General features: G+C 36.7%; 2 protein-coding genes across 4 annotated transcripts in view; one reads left to right on the top strand and one right to left on the bottom strand.

The window, feature by feature from the left end:
* The window catches only part of Task6 (TWIK-related acid-sensitive K[+] channel 6), an 83,103-nt gene that overhangs the window by 35,195 nt on the left and 24,826 nt on the right, over positions 1–23,082 (top strand). The window lies entirely within an intron of this gene.
* LOC139775309 (optic atrophy 3 protein homolog) lies at positions 1,587–2,189 on the bottom strand. Its single transcript, XM_071711208.1, has 2 exons — positions 1,935–2,189; positions 1,587–1,835 (listed from the first exon to the last, which is right to left on the bottom strand). Exons 1-2 carry the CDS (start codon positions 2,187–2,189, stop codon positions 1,587–1,589), a joined length of 504 nt encoding a protein of 167 aa, XP_071567309.1.

The following is a 23,082-nucleotide window of genomic DNA, read 5'->3' as shown; positions in this document are numbered from 1 at the left end:
TTAGACAAGGATTCTTCTTTTCCCATTTTATTAACTATAGTAATGTAAATAAATAATGTTATTCTGTTTAGAGAAAGAAGTACGCCCGCACGTATCTTCCACAAAAGTTTTGCAAAAATTTGTCACATTTAGTGTTAAGAGATATGTAAATATCGCTAGAGCGATGTATAAAATGTACAAATATGAAGATATAAATATATTAAAATGTAGATGTATAATATTCAGAAGATTAAAGGGGATGAATGTCTTTTTGCTTTGAAAACATCGGGGCCGTGTCAGACTTGTGCGAAAGAGCGCGATAAGTCTTTGATTTGTTATCTCGAATTCTGCGATGAGCTCGGCGTTCTCAGGCAAAATTCCAAAGGTATCTTTTTTCCTTTTTTTTTTATAACTTCACGTTTCAGTCAAGAACTGCCGAGGGAGAAAATCGAGAAAAAGTTTCGCTTCTCCAATGCAAAGTACATTCTTAATCGTGTTCCTGCCGGAAACATTTTTCCGCGAATCGTTTTAGCTCCGGTGATCTTACGCTTATACGTACTAATTGCACACACACACACACACATACACACAGACAACTTTACTCATGCATGCGTTTGTACAAGAAATTGTAAACTTCGTTGTCAGTATCCCTATTCTGTAATTTTTAATGACACTGTCGTTATAGAATAAGGATACTGTCGACAGCATAATTTGCAATTTCTTGTACAAACGCATACGTAAAGTTGTCTGTCGTTATCATTATATTGTCGTCGCAGTTTTTTTTATCATATATTATAGTTGCGTAACGACAATATAACTCTTAATGACATTGTCGTTAAGAATCACAAAACCCAGGTCCTGTTTGGATTTCTTGACAAATTTATAGCTGTGTTTTTGCTCCCAAAAATGATTTAACCATAAATAATTATTTGCGATCTTTTGATTTTCACGACTAAATTCTTATTATATTGACAGAAATGTGTCATCGTTGTTATTCTACAGAATCTGAACTATTTGAATGTGTAAACCTTCGAATTATTAGTCAATGTTCCATGACGTGAACACGAAATCAGATAATCTATTCTTCACTTGTCGAATTAACGTTATTCGCGCACATTTCCCATACCGCCTGCCTCTAATGACGTTTTCTCCGTCGTTGTCGATTTTGATGCTGAAAGTCAAATTTCGTTCAAGCGTTCGCTATGAAATCCATCGCGGCGAGTCAGACACGTGGCGAAGACGCGCGCGGTGAAAATAACTTTCATTATGCTAACGAATGCTAATGTCAACCGTAACGACAGACGGGCGAGAACGGAAGAATATTCGCGCAAAGTTCGAACTGTCGAACTTGGCGGATTCCGCGCTCCACGGAGGATCGCTCGTCAGTTTGCGGTTCACCGAGAACGTAACGCGGCAAATTCTATCCGCGTGAAGAAGTTGCGACGATAGGGGAAAGAGAGAGAGAGAGAGAGAGAGAGAGTGAGTTTCTCTCCGCGATCCACCGCACGTAAATGCGATATTTTAACGATGCAACGAATGTCTTTTAAAATTTCTCTGCGACTGACTTTTCGCAATCTCCGCGTCTGCGTCAAATCAAGCGGAGCATTCTATACGCCTTTCTCCTCCTCGGGATCTCTCGGTAACGTACACTCGACTTTTCTCGAATACTCCACAATGATGTCTTTGAGCCGTTTCGTCAAGATCACTTGATCCTCGACTCGACGCATCAGCCGATCCTTCTCCATCTCTAAATCGTTGAACTGCTGTGCTCTCAGCTGCTCGACGACGCGCGATCTCTCTGCAGCCCTTCGCGTCTCGTATACGAGTACGCTGCATAAAAGTCCAAAGACTAATGTCTGAAGCGATGAAAAGATCCGCGTTTTATTTTGTCAAGTTTAACCGAAATAAAATTAATACTCCAGTAATGCGCGTTGTCTCGTAATTGTTATCGTTACCTCGAGTAGTAATTTCGTGCCTAATTCCATTGTGTGATCGTCGTCAATAGGTCTTTTTTTCGCTATGACTGGAATCTCTCGCCACTTTATCATATTCTCGAACCAATAATAGAAATGTCCCAGTTGAATCAGAACATATTTTCTTAAGAGTGGTCGTTTCTTTACACGCTTCACTATCGCCTTTGACAATGGCTGCGTGATTTGTCTTAGGACCTGTCCAATAAGATTCGCACCGGGAAATCCTTGCACCACCATACCTACGAGCGTCTATCTCATCAAAGGAAATAATTTAATGAAACTTTCCTGCGAACGTCATTCGCGAATAATGAATTTTTAATTTGTTGAATAATTATTATTAGTCTCGAGAGAAAACGCTGATTTATTCTTATTTACATTTTGACGTAAAAAAATTGTAATTGGGGTTAAGTTATTTGTTTTCACAAATGAAAGTTTGAGAGTGTGATTGGCAGCTTTTCTTTATTTCTTTCATGTTTCTGTTATTAAGATTTATTAGAGTTAACGCGATATTACATATGATTCTTCTTTGAACTAAATTGGTTTTAAAAAGCAATAAATTGCAGCAATGAAATTACATGACCTACATTTTAATTTGCATATTTACGATTTACGAACAAATTTATCGATTTTTGATTCAGAAATCTCTCTCTCTCTCTCTTCCCTTATAAAATAAATTCTAGTGGCATAATTATGATATAGCTCAGATAGAATGCATGTAGTATACATTTTTCATGAGAAAAACAAGGTGATTTGGTATTTCCCTTAATTACATTTGAATATGTAGTCTTTATGAGAAATATATAATGGACGAATATTTTCGGAACGGTCCTCGTTTTGGACCCCTACAATTCATGCGAAGATCAGAAAATATGTGTGTTTCTCTCATATCGACCAAATGGCTAAATGGATTATATTCATTTATACGCCAAAAATCACGGAGGTTATGCGGCGTACAATGAGTACAAGTCGCAATCACTTCTGATTTGAAAGTGGTAGTCGCATAGCTCTTTTGAAAGCTACCTCATCAACGTGAAGAGAATCATTTCAGCAGCAAAATATACATTTTAGATGACGGCAAAATAGGAATATTAATTTTATTATATGTTTATTATATAAGTTATCTAAAATGATATAAAATATAAACATATTGAGAGAAATTTTTTTGGATAAAACAAAATTTTCGGAAAAATTTTAATATCGCCGGAATATTGAATAAATTAGTTATTAATGTATATTAGTTATATATTTTAAATTATTAGATAAATATTTTTAACAATTATGTCTATCAACTCTAATATACATTTTTAATTGCTGTATAAAGTTAAAAGCGTCATTTGTTAATCCGATTGTTTTGTTCGAGTCTATTCGATTTATTTAAATTTTAGAGAGAGAAATTTAAAAAAAAAATGTTTTTTAATATTTTTATACATTTGAATCTCTTGTCAATTTGTCAAATTGGTGATTATTAGAGAAACATATTTTAAAGAAAAATTTTATATTGAAAGTATTGAAACATACAGGCGTATGTGTTGGTTTGAATTCAAATCTGTTAAATATGATACGATAATCATGTCCTGTCATTTATCTCCTCTTAAAAGCGCGCTTTAAATGCGCTTTGCTATACACTGCACGTTGACCTATATACACGAAATAAACACGGGATGACGCGGAACGACTCACTCACTATGTTTAGGTCGAGAATTTGTTTGACTGTCGAAGCGACGTTTTTCCCCCTTGTTCGATATAACATTTTCATCCGTTTCCCTTGTGTCTCGATATCATCTGCTTGGATTTACCGGCGAAATCGAATCCACTGAAATGACGCAGTCGAGGCATAAGCCGTCATCCGTCGCCGAGATCCACTAGATTGTCGCGAAGGTACGAACCACACGCGATCTCTCGCGAGAAAATCCAGAATTTTGCCCTCATCCCTTACATACCAATCCCCTTTATATGTGATACACTTTCATGATCTTATAAATAATGTTCGATAGAATTTCTGGGAATAACCGTCGCTCGTCAATTTCACTAAGATTTAATTGGGACTCCGATATCTTAATTATACATTTTTTGCTGCGTAGTAAAATTAAATATATGATAGCGAAACAAAAATAAAGAGTGTTGAGATAAAAAAGTAAAAAATAAAAAAATGTTGCTACAAAAAAAGTGTATTCTATCCTTTGAATAGTCACGTTAACGCAACCATGTCTTTTTTATTTGACACGTTATGTGAGATAGACACGTAAAGTGTGTATATGTAAATTAATACGTCACCGTGATGAGAATTTCTTTATTCTTTTAGATCTTTTAACATACTTTATCACTCGGTGTGCGTGACAATGATATTTATCTTTAAATCAAGAAATGTATAATTCTTTAAATAATAATGTTGGTTAGGTTAGTTGGTTTTTATATTTTTTTAAATTTTGTCTTTAAATGTTTTTTTTTTAGAATTTAAATTTGATCGTATATCGGATATTTTTGTACGTATTTAGCATATTTTCCGAGAAATCTAAAAGAAAATAGAGATACAAGCAGGTTTCATTAAACTCAGACGTTTACTGATCAAATAACAAAAGAGATTATATTAAAAATTAAACACTTCATCAAATGATAATTGGATGTAAAAAAGTAAAATTGTCTCTCGATTCGATCTGGTTAGGAGAGACATATCTTGGTTTTATATCTGGGGGATGTCATCATGAAATGTCTATCTACAACACGATATGGATCGGTTTTTCGGGACAAGTCTCGATTTTGGCGCCTCGCTTCTTTTCTAACAAACGATCCTCGATTCTCTCTTTCTCTCTCTTTCTCTTTTTCGCTCGCTCTCTTTTTCTTTCTCTTGCTCTTTCTCATCAACCGACTCGTTGCATGATTTCATAGTCCTCTCGGCCACCCCTTGGGGCGTCCTTTCACTTTTACCCCACGATCGATCCGACCTACGCCCCTATGTACGGCTATTTGCGGGGCCCGCGTGCGGGACAGAAAAGAAGAATCTCTATATGCACGTGTGCACCGCTCCGTAACATTTCAAAGTTCATAGTTCATTATGGAAATGAAATGCTGACGAATAAGACTAACTTTCGAATAATGATGAATAATAAAATAGATATTTCAAATAGCAAAAGGCTATTTCTGTGGAGAAAAAAGAAAGAGAGAAAGAGAGAGTTTTTCAATTTTAATAACGCGTTATTCAAAGTTCCTTAAGTTTCAAGTGTTGTAATTGAATTGATGATATTTTTACGAGAGAACTAGCAATAGTACATGTATTTCGAAATATAATAGCTATATAATACATAATCGCTGTATATATCAATTTTATGGTTTTTAAAAGAGAGCAGTATTTTTATTAAAGAGATAGACAACGTTTGAAGCTTGTTTCACGTGATATCTGATGCAATTATTGCATTTGCATATTTGCATTCTATTCGGTTAATCCCAGTTTCATATATGGTAATGTCATTTTGCCAGCAGTTTGCACGGCGAAAATAAAAAATAATCTTTATGTGATCGTTTAAAAGGAAATATTTGCAAAATGACGATTACGCGATATATACGTAATGGACTTTTTGGATATAGAATTGTGTAAATAAGTGAAATTAAGAGCTATCGAATACGTGCACTTATTTCGCGATCGCTTTAATTAATACACACCGGATCGTTGTCATCATCGCCACGTGATTTCAGCATCATCGGGCGTTTGAAATCTCCGTATTCAAGAGCATCAAATAACAGCCGCCATTAAAGTGTCGATACGCAATTTCCTGCGAAAACACGTCGCCGATGCCGGCGCCGCGTGTTGGGAAAATCGGCGGGGAAATATCGGAAAATATCGACGAGGTCGGTAGGCGAGGTGTAGGCGAGGAGGCAGGACAGCGGAATGGAAGGACGCTCGTTCCAGGAGCACTTCTCCCGTCCGTCGTGACCGTATGGAAGGCAAAGAAAAAAAAAGATGCCTATTTATAAACCATTAGCGGAGAATGAAGTTTAATCAGGCTCACGACACCCCTCGCTATGCCTCTATTTATTGCTCCTCGGTTGATCAATACATTAAATGTTAGGATATCGCTATCGCTGCCTCGGATCGTTTGAGCCGGAGAGGATTTCGGTTGATCGTCGATTAAAACTTTTACGCCACGCGACTCGTGCTGGATAACCTTTTGTTTCTTTCGGATAACGCGTCATCACTCATCATCCTTTTTCTGTTTCTTTTTCCTCGAGGAATTTTCCCGTCATGCGCTAATCCGAGATTAAAGATTCCACACACTAGTTCTCACAACAAACGATTATTATTTGTTTGCTATAGTTGTGTGTTTTTAAGTCACGGAGATGCTTGATATTTATTTCTAAACGTGGATATTTTGGGGTGACTATCTTGGTCCCAGCCTATAAACTCTCTGTAGTTATTTAAAAGAAGGGAGAGGAATGCCAGAGGTCCATGATTTAACGCTAAATATACCTGACACTTTCCCCATAGTAGAGAGAGATAGAAAGAGAGAGAAAGAGAGAGGAGCATTCTATGGATCAGACAAATAAAACTCCAAATAACTGCTTAAATAAGTTCTTAGTTAATTAAGGTAATAATTTAAAACTGTAATCAGAAGATAAGAAATTACCTTACTGACAACATAAATAGTCCGACGATGTAATTAAAGGCAGTCGAGGCGTTTCTTCTCTTTTATATTATTTCATAATTACAAAGGAGTGTACATTTTTGTTCTTTGCCACTCTACTTCTTTTACAATATGAATGAATCGAGTTATATAAATATAAATTACGTTATATCATTACCGTTATACTACATTTGTCTTTGATTCCAGCTCTGTACCGTCGTTTAATTTATATTTAGACACTAGTGTGGTGGAGAATAGTGCTCTCTGTTAGTTTCAATTAACATCAGTCCCGCGCATTATGTGTGTCACATATAAACAGGAACCCCCTAAATAGGGATAGTTTTAGCATGATGCGTTTTGCGCGTTATTTGCATAATGAATTAAACGAGGAAAGCAGCGTGCGTGCTATTCAGTTAGAACTTGTATAGTGAGTAGAAATTGGTGTTTTTATTTTATTTCAGATTATTTGAGATCTGATCAAAATATAGATGAAAATTTTCAGTAATACATTGAATTACAATGCAATAATTTGCTGTAAATAATTGCAATAGAATGAGCCAACCTTTTTCGGAACAATTGATAAATAATTGAATCTTATCCTTCAGTTGATTTTAAGAAAATGTACTTGAACATGACGTTAATTCAAAATGTCTGTATTCTTTGACATGAAATATACATTCTGTTATACATTTTCGCACGATACGGCGAAAATTAATATGTCAGTTCTCTCTTTGACATTCGACGTGACTCACGAAGAGGGCGAGATGATCACACGAGTCTGTTCTTATATGTGCTTCATAAATGTAAACAAGAGAACGTCCTACATCACACCTACATCATGTCTATTCGTTTGCTAAACGAACGACTGGTAATTGTCGTTAGCATTAACGTCAACGATGCAGTGTGTTTTCAGCGTGCACTTTCTATTGGGCTCAATTTACGTGGTACATGCTAAATTTAATAAATAATATTTTATGAAAATCGCAAATTGTGTTAAGCTAGATGTCTTTCCGATAAAACCGCGGTATCCGAGAAAAAGTCAAAGTAAATGTAGAGTTTATTAGAGTTCATATAAGAGGGACAGAGATAAACTTCGCCGGAAGGAAAATATAGTTTAATAGTACGAAAAGAAGCTTTCTGAAGTTGCAGCAAACGAAAACATATTGTATTGTGCAACCGCTCGCCTTAAGGCTAACACGGTTGACGTTTCCGAAAGGCTCCCCGCAAAACTCAAAGAAAATAGAATAGCGCTCGATAGAAGCGCGAGGGAGACGGGGAGTAGCTTTCGCTATAGAGACAACGTATCGACGTAAGAGTCCTCAAGCGATTGATAAATCTCGAGGTTTCACGTCGTAGAAAGGGATTATTTCCACTTAGCCGGTCCCTGCATAAATGAGCTCATGCGAAACCGTCCGTGACCGCAAGAACGGAAGCGCGGTGTATCGCGCAAACCGCTTCCACGAAACTCGGACGCTGCAAAAACCTGATCTCACGGCTGACGTGGCTCGAATCGCATCCTACCCAGCAACAACGGCGCAGCGTATGATTACAGTCCGCCCCACGCGAAAGTCTAGAAATTCCTTCTAAAAACTTTCTTAAGAGCATTATCTAACACGTCAGATCTAAATTTCATTTTTGCAACAGGGATGAAAATTGAGCAAATAATGTGACGCAGCTCAACATGGATCGCTGAATTTTTTAGGAAAATACAAAGATTCCGAGAATTCTCTTTATGCGTATATATATTTTGCGAGAAGTATTTTTATTTATTGTAAATATATGTTTACAGTATGACTAGAAAAACTTGAATAGGTGAAAGTTTTTAAATACTTGTTTATATTTGGATTTTTTTTTGCTTTGAGGTCCATTCTATATTGTACGATATTTTGCATCATAATCTAGAAATATTTTTAAAGCAATTAAACGAAATTTAAACGTAATTTTAATTAAAAAAAAAAGAATGCCGCCTTTCCATGATTTCATATTCATCATATCCAATTACAAAGCTCGTTCCCAGGATCAATGATCTGAATTTTCGAGCTATCTAAGAACTATCTTAGCATAGCGAATAGCCACTATCCTGGCTGTCCATTTAGCGGGCAAAGTCATCGGGAGTAGAGAGTATATTTTCAGTAGCGGCGCGTCGATCCGCAGCAGAAACGGCAGCGGCGGTTGAATCGCGAGGGCGAGGGCGCGGGCACAGGCGGGGGTGGTTGTATATTTAGCTATAAACTTTTATACACCGGGATGGTACACCGACCGCCCCTCATGGCCGCCACCGTCGTCGCCGCCGCAGCTCATGCGGGGCTCCGCGGCGGTGGTGGCGCTGGTGGGGGCGACCGAGGTTCTATTTATAGAAACGGCGACCTATATATAGCCCGTCGCGGGCTATGCATAGCTTCAACTCACCCGGCCCAGTCACCCCCCGGCCCCCCGCTGACCGCCGACCCCCGACGTCGCGAGCGCACCGCTCCGCACTGCGAACGTTCGCGGGTGGGATCCTGGGTGCGCGGGGGCTGCCGCGGGGTTGCGGGGGCCGCCGTACGGCACGGAGGTGTTGTACGCGGTGCAGGCAGGTTCAATGAAACCAGGCCACACCATCCCCTCCGCGCAGGGCGCGCGCGAGACTTCTCGTACGTAGAAATGCATCCCCCATTCAGCTCCCCGTTCTCAAGGCACGTCCGCGCGCGCGAGGGCGACGGATGCGACGGCGTTTCCGTTGCGGCACGCGGCGACATCGCTTCCAACAGCGCGTCCACCAAATGTCGCATCCTGGTACAATCGGAATCAGGATTGCCCTGGTTTTTTTTTTTTTCAAGAAAAACGGAGATTCGTTCGATTTCCCGCTGCAGGAGACACTTCCTATTCTGAAAACACAAATGCTCTAACTCTGAATAAAAGATAAAAATGAGCAGAACGTTAATAATAGTTGCTTAATAATAAAATATAATTATATAGGTATGTTGAAAGAGACAGAAAGAAAAGAACCAAGTTTAGAATCCACATTGTTTGTAGTTTACAATTATTTACTCTTCTCTCCTTTGTACATCAGTTTGCATGATTGATGATTTTGTAGTGTAGTGATTATTAATTTTAACAGTGGAAAATAATGTATATTTTTATCATCGCAATTTAGTCCTACCTTTATTCTTTCACATTTCTTTAATTATATATTTTTATCCTTTATATTTTAAATAGCAATGTTTTTTTTTATACATACACATGAGTAAATATTATTGAGAATAAGGTATAAAGAGACTCTTCTCTCTCTATTTTCCGCTTTATACTTGAACTCTTAAAAAAGACGTCTTATATTAAGTACCTACCCTCTCTCCTCCATTTGCAAGAAGCTTCTCTGCTACTTATATCCAAGCGTCCTTTGCAGAGTTAAAACAAACGTGTGAGAACGCCGATAACGCCTCCGAGTACGCACTGTGGCACGTGCTACAATTATCAGAGTGTTCTCAAGTGTTCTTAGCAAGTGTGTAAAACGAAGCTACGCATCCGCGACTTTCACTAGTGTAAACGAACGTCTCTTTGTTCTGCGAATTGCTCGCGTGTTTATTATGCTCAAATTTCGCTCCACGACAAGGTCAGTTATCTTAGACTCACTTGTCGCGATTAATCCGCTCTGCTACCGATTAAGCGACGAACAAGGGCCAGTTTCATCAACGTCGGTTAACTGTAATCTTCAGTTAAACTCACTCTTCGTCTCTTTCTAAGGGAGCAGTTAGAAAGAGATGAAGAGTGAGTTTAACCGAAGGTTACAGTTAACCGACGTTGGTGAAATTGGCCCTAAGACAATGATTATTCCGCTCATTGGCTCGCTTAACGTGAGCGAGGATATAATCTCGTACTCATATTTGTATATAAACGGTGTATCTAGATCTGCCACAGAATACAGAACACTGTGTAGAACAGAAGAGAAACGGAACAGAGTACAGAATAATTATCGGAATATCTTGGCAATCTCTCGGATTCACCTCTAGTTAACTAAGAGCCACCCTACGGCCATCTTTCAACTATTCCCCTACACAAACATTTTGCGATCGGGTCTTACGTTAAGAGATTTGTTAATATACTTTTATTACCCGACGCATCTTCGTGCGCCCTCTCGTAAATTAGAGTTGCGGGATTTATGAGTGGGGATTATAACAGATGCGTGTGTAAGGCAGGAGCGAAAACGCGAATGTGTCCGTAAAGCGCTCTTAACGGCGCCGTTAAGTCGACGAGGTGGACTTAATATCCGGTCGGAAGATGACCAGACGCCGCCTTAATGCGACGATAAACGCCGCGAAATAATATAGGTTTGAGCGAATAATTATCTTGCGACACTTCCGCACGAGAGTCGCGCATTAAAACCGCGAATGATCGTAACGACGCGCGAGCGGACGTTAATGAACTCCGAGCATCTCGATAGCTCTTAATCAGTTCACCGAGATGGTTCAGAAAAACTGAAACTTCTTATCGTGCTGGTGGAAGATTTTTATATTCGAGAAAAAGTGCATCCGCGTGTATAAAAGTATATCCGCGGAACCTTTTTGCGCGACGGGTTATCTGTTATCTGATAGATCCGCGTAAGAAACGTAAATGCGGTAAGCATGTCATCGTTAATTACGTCGTGCTGCACAGCGTCTGCGGTTCTCGTCGCGACGTGCTGCGCGTATCTTAGCGAGAGATTAGTTGGGATACGATATCGTTCATTAATTTTGATGGCTAATAAGGTTACGCTAATCCATTGTGTTTGCAGACAAACGGCTGTACGGCACTTGCATCCGAATGAGATGAGACATTTAGTGCTATCTGTAGAAACTAACTAATCCTTTTTCCCCGTCTTATGTCTTATATTATAGGATAACATAACACATAGGCTGCCATGGTAAACATCCGTAATTGGCTGTCGAAATTTGTTTAAACGCTTGTAAAAAATAAGTATTATTTATTACAAAATTTTAAATGACATAAAGCTAGATAACAACGTAAAGTAAAAAGTAAACAATTCATACTACTCATGAAGATAAAGTCTTATGTAATTATATTATACAATATTTTAATATTTATGATAATAAAAATTTATACTGTAGTATACACGATAAATAAACAAAAATTGCTAAGTAGACAACATGTTAATATTGTCTAATGATGTTGTCAAACGTTATTTTCACTGTTGAATATTGTTGAAAAGTGACTTTATATGAGAAACTAACTAACGGTGGCAATACAAACATTAATGACGGACATTATTAGTTTAGTTAAGCATATTAAGTTATCTGATGATCTCATATTTTTATGCATCTAAATGTTGGCTCGCGGAATCTCCGTGACTCCTGTGGCCCTATTCTGTAACTCTTTACGACAGTTTCGTTATCGCTATATTCATCGTTGCGCAGCTTTTTTACCATATATAATATCTGCGCAACGCAAATATAACGATAACGAAACTGTCGTTAAGAGTTACAGAATCATCCCCGTGAACGCTACGAGACTGCTATATGTTATTCCATAACGCTCTTGTTAAATGACATTTATATCTTCGGTGACCGCATATTCCAGCCTTTTAGTATTAATATTAATATTTCAGTTTTAATGCTATCTGAATTTATCCGAAGGCATGTCGAAAAAGCAAGCAAGTACAATTCGCATTAGTGGGCGATCGCCCGAATTAATCTCTTCTGTAACGCAATGAATTTTAGGAAGCGCGATTATCTTCGGCGCTGCCGGAGCGAATCGCTTTCAGATCGGATGATTGAAATCGCCGATGCCGCTGTTACGCGCAGCGCAATTGCTTTCGGTTAACACACGCGATTCCGTTCAAACGCAGTTAATCGGGATCACGTGTACATGGATGACCCACGTCAAATTGAGCACTATTGAGTTTTTTGTTCTCTCCAAATTTGTTCTTTTTACACGCATGTACCTACAATACCAGAAACGGTAACTTTCACGTAAAGTTTTAATGCCTCGATACTTTTCGAGACAAATGGTAGCCGTACAAACTTTCTACTGATGGGCATCATTATATAGTATATATAATTTGACTTTATATTTTTATATAATATATCTAAATATTTGAGTCTTGCATCAGTGTCCGTGATTTTCGAAATTACCACATTTAATACGTTTCGACTTTAATCGGTTTAAAGATCGAACAGTCGGCTTAAAGCACAATTATTATACCTCACATAGCCCATTTGACATAGTCCGTAATTAGTCGATAATTGGTATGCATCTCATAGATGTAACAAACATAAGCTGTTTGGTTAGCGAAGCCGATGTGATCTTAAAGCCCTCTCTTACTGCCTCACGTGGGAGCGGTTGTAATCGTTAAAGGTCTCGATTCCCCGAGGAAATCTGCAGCGTTTTGCGGCAAATACCACGGCAAATTATTGTCCGTCGACGTGATCAGTTGCGCATCGAGCGATTGCGATCGCGCTATAATGGCGACGTTCTATTCGGAGTAATCTCTGAAATGCAGCAAATAGGAGGAGACGGAGCTAATTGCACGATATCTGTGCGTTGTTCATAAAACAGTGATGCGTTTAGAAAATACGAAAATATTATTCTGATATCCTGATAACATCGTTCCGCGACATATAATTATGCCGCGTGCTTCTTTCACCGACCTAAAACCTCCCAGCGTGAATTCCCGCTATGCGTGTTCGACGCAACGATAAGGCCGAGATATAATGCTTCCTCCCATGCGTGCGTGCGTGCGTGCGTGCGTACGTACGTGCGTGCGTATCGTGCCAGGCGTGTGCCGGTCATATGCACGTAAATGTCATTGCATAAATACATAACTAGCGCGGGAACGATAGCCGGGACGGACGTTATTCCAGGGTCGTATACGCGCGCATGCATATGCATCGCCTGCCGCGATTAATTGGACGCGATCGACTTGTATTTCGGTCATCTTCGCGTTCTCGCCAGCGTGCCATCTCGCCCCGAGAAATCAAATCAAATTGCACTTCGCGAATCATCTCACCGCGCCTCTACTCCTTATAATATATACCGACCGACGTCGTCAATCCCCCCGCGTGCCGTGATGGAATTCGCTTTTCGATACATTTTAAATTGAAAACACGAACGACATCGCGTTTCGTAGCGATTGCAATGCTCTGCATTTGTGAAGAATATTGATCAGGAATATAGGTATGCTCTCGCTATTGCGCAATTATCAAAAACACGATTATCGAATCGATGCTATCGAACTGTTATGTTCACAAAGTGTCTAATTTTCACAGAACTTTTCGAATTTTATCTTAGTTCCGTTCTGTTTTTCTTTATAGTTATAATACATAGCTTACAGCTACATTATCTTTATTGCTTTCTGATTGCAGTTGATTACGTCCGTTATTTAATTTAATACAATAGAATTATTGCATGTAACATTATTTGTAAGAATTGTAAGATTATTATATTGGCAATTTTTATATCAGTCGTGCAACGAATATCTATTAATGAGTTGCAATGCATCTCGTCTATGTATATGAACTACATACATTGCAATTATTATTTTAACAAGTTTGTAAATTATCTTAAATATTGCTAATTAATTATCTCTCTTTTTCTCTCTGTATTGTTCTGCGCATAATTTCTCTCTCTTACTATCTGTCTGACACCTGAATACGATTTTGTTGCTGGAGGGATCGGAAATGCTGCATACGCGAACACGGAATACACACATGCATATGCACACAGCACATACCGACGAGAACCGTGAGTTAATTCGACAAGCCACGATCGATAGCGAATTCGAGTCCGTTTAATACAGGAGATAACGGCGCCGTTCTCCATACGCCCATCTCTTTACCTGTCTCGTTTCATTCACCAATTGCTATTTACCTATTCTGTCCTATTTGTGTGCCTGGAGGAAGCCAGCCTGTGTATATACATACGTAAGGATTCAATTCATTACAGATCGCCTCGATTGTATCGTGTTCATATCGTATTACTCGTTATCTCGCGACAGGCGGATAGATATTAATTGTTTAAACTCCAGCGACATTAGAATGGAACGGTTTATTATTTCAAGCTTTCCGCATTGCCTACACAAAAATCGCGACTCTATCGAAAAAAAACAAAACAAAAAACGAATCCAAAGTGAATCCCTCTAGAAAACTCTTTTAATTATATTCTGGGAGGGCTCTAATACTCACGTAATCAATAAATAACTTGAACAAATACATACAATTTCTTTCAATTAAAAGATTACTTTTAACTGTTTTGATTAAAAAAGTGTTACTATCCCTCTGATTACATTTCTACTGATTGCTTAACTTTTTTATCTCAAATTCTACAAAATTCACAATATCAAGCCGCAATTGTTTAAAAATAGCATTTACGTTGAAAATACGCGAGATAGATAAAATCTAGACAATTATTTTGATCTTTATTTAGATCATAATCTTTAAAAAATTGTCTAGATGTATTTGTCACGTAAAAAAAAAGAACTTTTACACATTCTAGACGTTCAAAAGGTTGAAATTATAGTTAGTGATGAGAACTGATTAATACATGCTTCAATATCTTGATGATCGCAACAGGCAACTAAATATTAATCGTTAAATTCTGAGCAATGTAACAACGCAAATTATTTTATTTCCAAACTTCGATTTGCAGCAAGTTTAAACCAATTTAGAATTCTTACAAAGCAAGAAAATGATTTTGTTATGTTGCGTTTTATTAAATTTTAATAGAGAAAACCTCTTTCAAAAGAAAGTCGTCACAATGCATGAGCCGTGTAATAGAAAAGACAATAACATAAAGTAAGAAAAATGAATTAATATCAAACAAATATAAGATAAGCCGCTTTGATATCATCCTTCGCAGTTTTACTAGACTCACTTGCTTCCTTTTTCATTACTTATTATGTTAATAACATATTCATAATTAATAAAAAGATTATCAGATATCTTTTTCTTTCATCTAACTTTATTAAGCATATTTCACAATTGAAATTATACTTGATTTTTCAAAAGTACAAGCCAATTTCTTTCTTAAATTATAAGATTCTTTTTTTTAAATCATTCTCATTGATGCGCTGCTCATTGAATGAGCCTAACAAGCGACGTCACATTTGCCTCCCTGTCGCTATTTCTCGCATAACTTTCCGTCTCGTTTCGCAACGGCAAAATCGTTCGGATGTTTAACGTGTATATGGATTGAAGAGCTTACAGACACTTTAAAACAATTAACCAGTACGCTCGTATTACATGCGCAGCGAACAGCTGTACATCGCGTAATACATATGTCAACACGTGTACGTCCATTAATCAGCTACAGAACTACAGAAATCGTATATGTAATAATAGAAACGATAGAGATTTCACGGAATCATCAAGGCGTCGTCATCGAATGGTCTCTCAAGGCGATCGCAGGCTGTGTATTGATTTTTTAACAATATTAATATCAGTTTATTACAATATAATTGTTATTTAGAAGAATCATCGTTCGTTTTAATATAAAATAAAATTAATAATAATTCTTTAATTAGTAACAAGTATCTTTTTTGCTAACATTAATTAAAAGCGATATGTAACAGTTGAAGCAAGAATAAAATAAGAGAGAGAGAAGGATATTATATTTTTAAAAATTGTATAAACTGTGCATTTTATATTCTTTGTTAAATGCACATATTTTTTAAACAACAGGTAGCGGTTAAAAATGTAAAACGTATAATAATATTGAAAAAAATACTGGTACTTAATTTTATTTTATTAATTTTTTTTCAAACTACATTAATATAATTTTATTACATTATATATTAATGTGTTTGACATTTTTTAAATCGTGTTTTATCTCGTGTAATGCCATGCTTTTTATTTTTTATACTTTTTATTCTTGTAAACTATAATATGACATCGTGTAAGGATAATACGATAATACGTCTACAAATTTTCTACATAAAAAAATTTTAATGTACAAATCTACGTTATACATTCTTCTCCATCACAGAGCGATATTGCTTGAGGGGCCACGTGGATAAACGAGATTTCGCCATCGCGAAAATCCATCTTGCAAAATGCATTTTTAACGCGGAGCATCAATCCTACCGTAGCGATTACCAGCGCGTTCCACACATTTAGAGAGCAGATCTCGAGCCAGATGTGAAGATACGCTATCGCACAGCAGTGGTTGTGCGAATGAGGTGACGCAGTGGGGGGTGGCTCACGATAGTGGTAGTAATATTAGCACGACTGGGGAAGAGGCTCAAGCGCAGAAGAAAAGTCTGTACGGCCACTTCGGCGATGCAGCCGGCTCGAAGCATGGTGGGTCGTGTGCCGCAATGCGGCTGCACGTTATCACACCATCGAGCCTCATCTCCTACGTGCCCCTTCTCATTTTTATACGTTACCGCGGCCACCATGAAACGGCCGCCGAATTAGGCCGCGGAAATCGTTTCCGTTTTCTACGCGGCTCATTAGTTTTGCCCGGAGGCTATCTTTCGTCGTCTCTCTCGACGAGGGGTTGCTATGCAACCGTAGCCGCGTACAGATTCCGAACGGGTTGCATACCAATGGCAAGCTACATAGAGACGTCAAGCGTCTTTCCTTCGAAATGGGAAACGTGAATTAAGGACTGGATTAAGAAAAATGATGACAACGAGAAGTCGTCAATATCTTAGAAACAATTTAAAAGATTAAGAAATTCTAATTTTCTTTTCTTACTAAATTTTATATAAAAGTTCTAACAATTTATATTTAACAAGATGAATGAACTCCATTTTTTCTAATGACTTGTTTCTTTAACATGATTAATTAGCTTTTTCCCTGACTTTTAGTTTTTAAATTTACCAATTTATATATTAATACCAAATGTTATAATATCTTCAATTATCTAAGAAATTTTTTGGAAAACTAGCAATTCCTCGGTGTATTGTCCTCGGGTGTTTTTATTTTTATCTCGCTATATTAATTTTTATCAAGTTATAACGTTCTAAAGTTTTCGGCAGGTACATAGCTCATTCATAATTCGAATGAGCGTCGTAGTAGTTTATAACACGCGCGTAGGTGTTACTACGAACCATGACTCAGCTGTTCTTTATTTGTTGTATACGGCATGAGCTCGGCAATGGACTTTTCAACGACCTTAGTTCCTCGGCTATCGCTCGATGTATCTTCACGCGGAAAAGTCTTATACGGACAGTAAACTGAAACAAATTGTATTGTTTCCTAATACCATATATACCCGCGACGAAACAAAATTGTCTTCTTAAATCGAATAGTTCTCAGAAAAGTATCACGTTCATTCAGACACCAATTCAGTAAGAATTGTCCATTTGCATTTGTAATGAATTAAAAATCAACAATATAAAAATAAGAAATATGTTACATTACAAAAATTAAAGCGTATTATGTTATAAAGAAATATTGTTATATTGTAAATTACGATACCCTCCCTTCCGTTTTTGAATTGCGTAACTCGTTACACTGACATTCAACAGCGTATACCTTCGAATTAATGGGCTTGTCGTAATTAAAGAGTCAACTTCTACAAATTTTCCCGTTTCACATCCATCATAAATCGTACAAATACGTCGATAGGAAGATACGGAGGGATATAGAAGACCCGAATCAAATCCTCTGTCCCAGTTATATAAACGCCTACCCGTTGAATTTGTTCGCAATACAGGCGCGAAGCTGCAGCATGACTGCAATCAGCGCAATCCACTTTTTTTTCGAGCAGTCAATCCGTTTCGTTGAATTTAATTATTTACATAAGCCGGCCAATTCGCAGCCATTTTGTTACAATTTTCATAGGATTTTCGAGCGCGATGTACACACGCCACAAAGTAAATTATTGTATAGAGTACTGAACGTATATTTGTTGAACCGAGTGATATTTTTTATCCCTCAAATAATATTTTCTCTATCGAAATTTAATTGAGCGCTTTTTAATTTAATTTACTTTTTTTCAAATTTTCAAGAGTTGTTTTAATTTTCGTCTGTTAATATCTTTTAATATAATATAATATAATATTCGAAATTAACAAGAATGAAGTTTTAGCTCGTTAAAAGTTTTTTAACTATATATGTATAGTTAGAAAACGATTTTTTGACATTTTTCTCAAGATAAGCCGTTTCAGTTTTTGATAAAAAAAATATTACGTTGTGTATTAAGTATATCATTGTATAATTGTTGATATATACTCATAAATTGAATTGATGCACCGAACGTTGTACACCAAAAGTGCGAGTGTGTGCTAAATGCTAATGTCGTTACGCTGTCTGTTACGTTTTAATTAAAATTCAGCGAATAATTCGCTTATCACTATCGAACCACATTAGTGGCGCAGCCAACATGTGTTTTCGAGTGTAGAAAAGCATGTGATTTCAATATCATTTAGCTAATAAATCGTTGTACCGAATAATTTATCTTACGCAGTTGAATTACTTTTATTCTCTTGAAACATAATTGATTGATAATTCTACAGAGACTTATGTAATTAAGATTTTTGTTATATAACATACGTTGTACGTTTGTGTGTTTTTGTAATAATCTTTATTACATTTAAAAATCTCTTAACTGATATATATTTAATACGATACATGCTCAGAAATTTTAATTTTATATACTACTTTTTTAATTAATTTTGTATAATGCTTGAATATGAAGCTTAGACATAGAAAATACTTAAGGTGATACACAAGGATTTCTTCGGAAAACTTGACTCCAATATTCCGTATTAAAATGCTAAAAAATTTCTGAAGTTTCGCAACAAACTTGTAGAAGAAGATCCCGCTTCAAATCTGACACGCGAACGTTATTATTAATTTTAGAACGTCAGTTTTGTAACTTCCTGTGGTAATATCGCATATACATGGTGTCAGTTTAATGACTATTCCCTGAACAGAATTTTTATTCTTTTATTTTTGTCTGGCATGTATGATCGTACAATAATTTCAGTTTTTTCTTTTTTATGCGTTTAAATGCATGTTACTAAACTTGAATTTGCGATCTGGCCCTTGAGGAAACACTTTCCCAAGGCGCTGATAAACGTCTATTTATCTACATTATTCCGGAAAATTTCTGGGAACACTTCCGCGGCGGCCACTGCACCTGTTTTCGATTGTCGATGCATCCATCGTTCGCGTGCGGTTAGATTACACGTAGAAGGGTAGAAATACAGCGGGTGACGAATCATGGAGAACTGTTGAATAATTCAACTCTCCTGCGAAGTGAAGATATTACTGTGATAATATGTATTTATCTCTCATAGATATCAATTAGCATTTCTTTAGGGATTTAAAGAATTTAAAACTTAAGTAATTTGATTTTTTAAATTTCTTGATAGATATATATATATATAAAATATCTTAATATATATACATATATATTTGCTGACCCAATTTTCTGCTTTCTTCGAACTTGCTACAACAATTCGAGCAAAGTTTCTGTTTCCTTGTTAAATCTTAGTGCTAATTCTCTAAGTATTGAAACTTGCAACTTCCGTTCCATTGTAAAAGCAATAAGGTAAATACATAGCAGAGAATGTTTGCTCGATCTGAACTCCCGAATAGAGAGTTTGAAGTTCAACTCTCAATTGTTTAACCACAAGTTTAAAAAATTATTTTTAAATGTTAACGATTTTACAAAGAAAATGTACTGTTAATTTGATGTCGAGAAATTAAGACAAACGAAAATTTACAGGGAATAATTATTGACGCTTTAGTAAATAAATACAATACAAATTTAATATGCTTCTATTTTTGAGGAAGATATCTTTATATAATTAATTAGATAATTAGAAATTAAATCAAATATGTAAAATCAGATTCTGCAGGATATTCGTTTGCGCGCGTGTCGCATGCACCAAAAATGCGCATGCAGTATAAATTTCGGGTGCAATGGGCAGTGCCGATCACGCACGGCGCGGCGGTCTCCCATAGCTGGTAAAACTACATTTTCCGAATCCGGTGACGTACGCGGGGATACGGCTTGACGTCATTGCGTGAAAATGGGCCACGGCCTCCTGAGCCACCCTCTTCCGGCTACCCCGCGAACGCCTTGTCATCCTTCGTCGTGGTACACGCCGCAGGATCCTAAAACGCCGCGCCATAGGACGTCGAGTACGGTATACGGTTTTGTACATATGTGCATACATACATGTACGTGTACGTATGTGTTCGCCTCCGACGAATGTGCTTAAGCGTTACGCGATGGGATTGGATTAAATCAACACCTAGCGGAGTTATTTGGCCTCAAACTTTGAAGCCGATCTTTCTGGCGCAAAGTTATATGTATCGTTAAAATGGAAACGGTGTCGCATTCTGCTGAAAACAGGTTTTAACACTTTGCCGATCAGTGTAATACTGTTCATTCATTTTTTTGCAATTCATTTTTATTCAAAATACTAGTTTCAGCGTTTAATGAGTTGTGAAAGTCGAGAGACTATATATATTTTGACAAATAACAGATGTTTCCTTAGAAGAAATTTATATGTTACTTCTAATCACCTATGCAGAATTAATGATCAGAGTCACAACTTGGGCTTAACAAAGAAACAAACATGATTATTGCATCAATTGTACGACACGTGTCAATATTTTAATTGCAATTTACTAATTGCAATTAAAATATTGTTGAATAAATTATTAAATAAGATATTAAGGAATCATATGAATCATTCTAATTTTACAATCTGCTTTTTACATATCCGCTTTTGAATATCCAAATCGATAAAAAAATATTATCGTCTATATTTTCGGATTTGCATTATTACATTATTTATAGACTTATATATAGGTTTAACGATATTGATGAGGTTTCAAAATTACGTACAGTACGTGTACGATGTGCATGGAGCTCCGTACAGAATAATCCAAGCTCAAATCCTTTATCGAAATGGAACTTGATTACTAATTTCGGAGAGTAGCTGCAGCGCGCCCGCGTGATCGCGAGGCAATATCCTAAATATATCCGCCCCTCCGTAGGACTATATGAAGGAGCATTTAAGATTCCGATTGACTCAATGGAGATAATTCCAAAACTTCATTAACCAGAGTGGATCCTGCTTTGGATATTCTTGGGATAGCGTAGATATTCAATCGTTGATCCAACGCGAAAATCAATAACGTAAAAAGGAATATGAAAATTATTTGGTGATTTTGCGAGTAAAAATAATTATTTCATTGTTTTTATCAAAATAAAGCTACGATTTGTTTTTGATGACTTAAATGTATACAGTTCTATGTTTATTTGTGTAACGATAGAAACGAGATATATTTTTGATGTTATATCTTTGTACATTTTTGATATTGTAATTTTGTTAGCATTCCGTAAATCGAACAACATTGAACTCACTGAAGTTATTTAGATTTTCTGTGTAGTCGAGTTAAAATAAATTTGTAAAATTACGGCAAGGAAAACGAATAAAAATGGAAATTATTGCATTATATCGTTTGCTGTTATTATTTGAAGATACATCTTCCAAATAACGACCTGGCGTTTTGATTTTCGAACTTGCAAGACATAAAATTTATTATAGATTATTATTAACGCAGGATAAATATTGCGATAGTGATAATTTACTATTAAAAGGCGCACTAATTAAAGAAGAGAGGAAATTATTTCTTGTTAAATGACGAGGAAGGTTAAAGTTTGCGGTGTATATATTGGCTTTAGCATTAACTGCGAAATTTCCCTCGCAAGATTCAGCCGTTCGTAAAGAAACGAAGAGTCTGTCCGACATGGTAACAACGACATTGCAGATTGGCATCGCAAACATGGGGGGTGAGTTTTGCGCATCAAAACGCGAAAGACTAAATAAACATGTATCTGGAAAAGTTTCATTTTCAAGCCGAAGTCTTGGCAAACCTATGACGCGTTGAAATGTGCTTGCAAATTCGAGAAAAATATTTTGATTTCCTGTAGTTTGAATAAATAAGATATACATAAATAAGATATAAATAACATATAGATATTATAATCTATATCTTGGATAGCGCAATAAAAATATTAAATTTAATTGAAATAAATTGTTTATTTATATAACAATATATATATTTATTTCCAATGTAAATCGAATTGATTATCGCTTATAAGATGTTTTTAATCCATTAATTGTAAGCGTAAAAAATTAAAATTCTTATTATTGAGAAATATTGTGTTTATTTTGCTATTGAGAGATTATACGAATGCCTCTTTGTAAGAAGAAATTATTGACTTGGAGTTAAGTAATCAAGAAGATACGGAAGTTATCCCAGTTGACGTTAGTCAGGATTCTGGAATCTAGAGATGATCCGTGGGTCTGATTAATGAGACTAATATTGCCTCGGAGAATGATCGGAGGCGGTTCCTTATATATGCGGTTTGCCATATAGCGTGTATATTTCTGTACATTATTGTGCCTCTCATACACTCGAATGTCCCTTTTGCGAGAAATATGGGCATTCAGGCACGCGTGCCTTTTTTCACCGTGAACGTTCCGAAACGTCACAGCCATAAAAAGTAACGGCGCGCCCTCGAATTCTTCATGCTCTAACTTGGTATGCGTGAGATTGATAACAACTCGT

Source organism: Temnothorax nylanderi, unplaced genomic scaffold, assembly GCF_030848795.1.
Source record: "Temnothorax nylanderi isolate EJ_2023f unplaced genomic scaffold, tnyl_v1.0 TNYL_tig0096_pilon, whole genome shotgun sequence".
Taxonomy (NCBI): Eukaryota; Metazoa; Arthropoda; class Insecta; order Hymenoptera; family Formicidae; genus Temnothorax; species Temnothorax nylanderi.
This window is presented reverse-complemented; position numbering and strand designations above follow the sequence as displayed.

Bases quoted from the DNA above. Each gene is read 5' to 3' on its own strand.
- LOC139775309 (XM_071711208.1), bottom strand. From the start codon at position 2,189: ATGGTGGTGCAAGGATTTCCCGGTGCGAATCTTATTGGACAGGTCCTA. The intron at 1,836-1,934 runs GTAACGATAACA...TCATCGCTTCAG, and splicing joins GCACGAAATTACTACTCGAG to ACATTAGTCTTTGGACTTTT.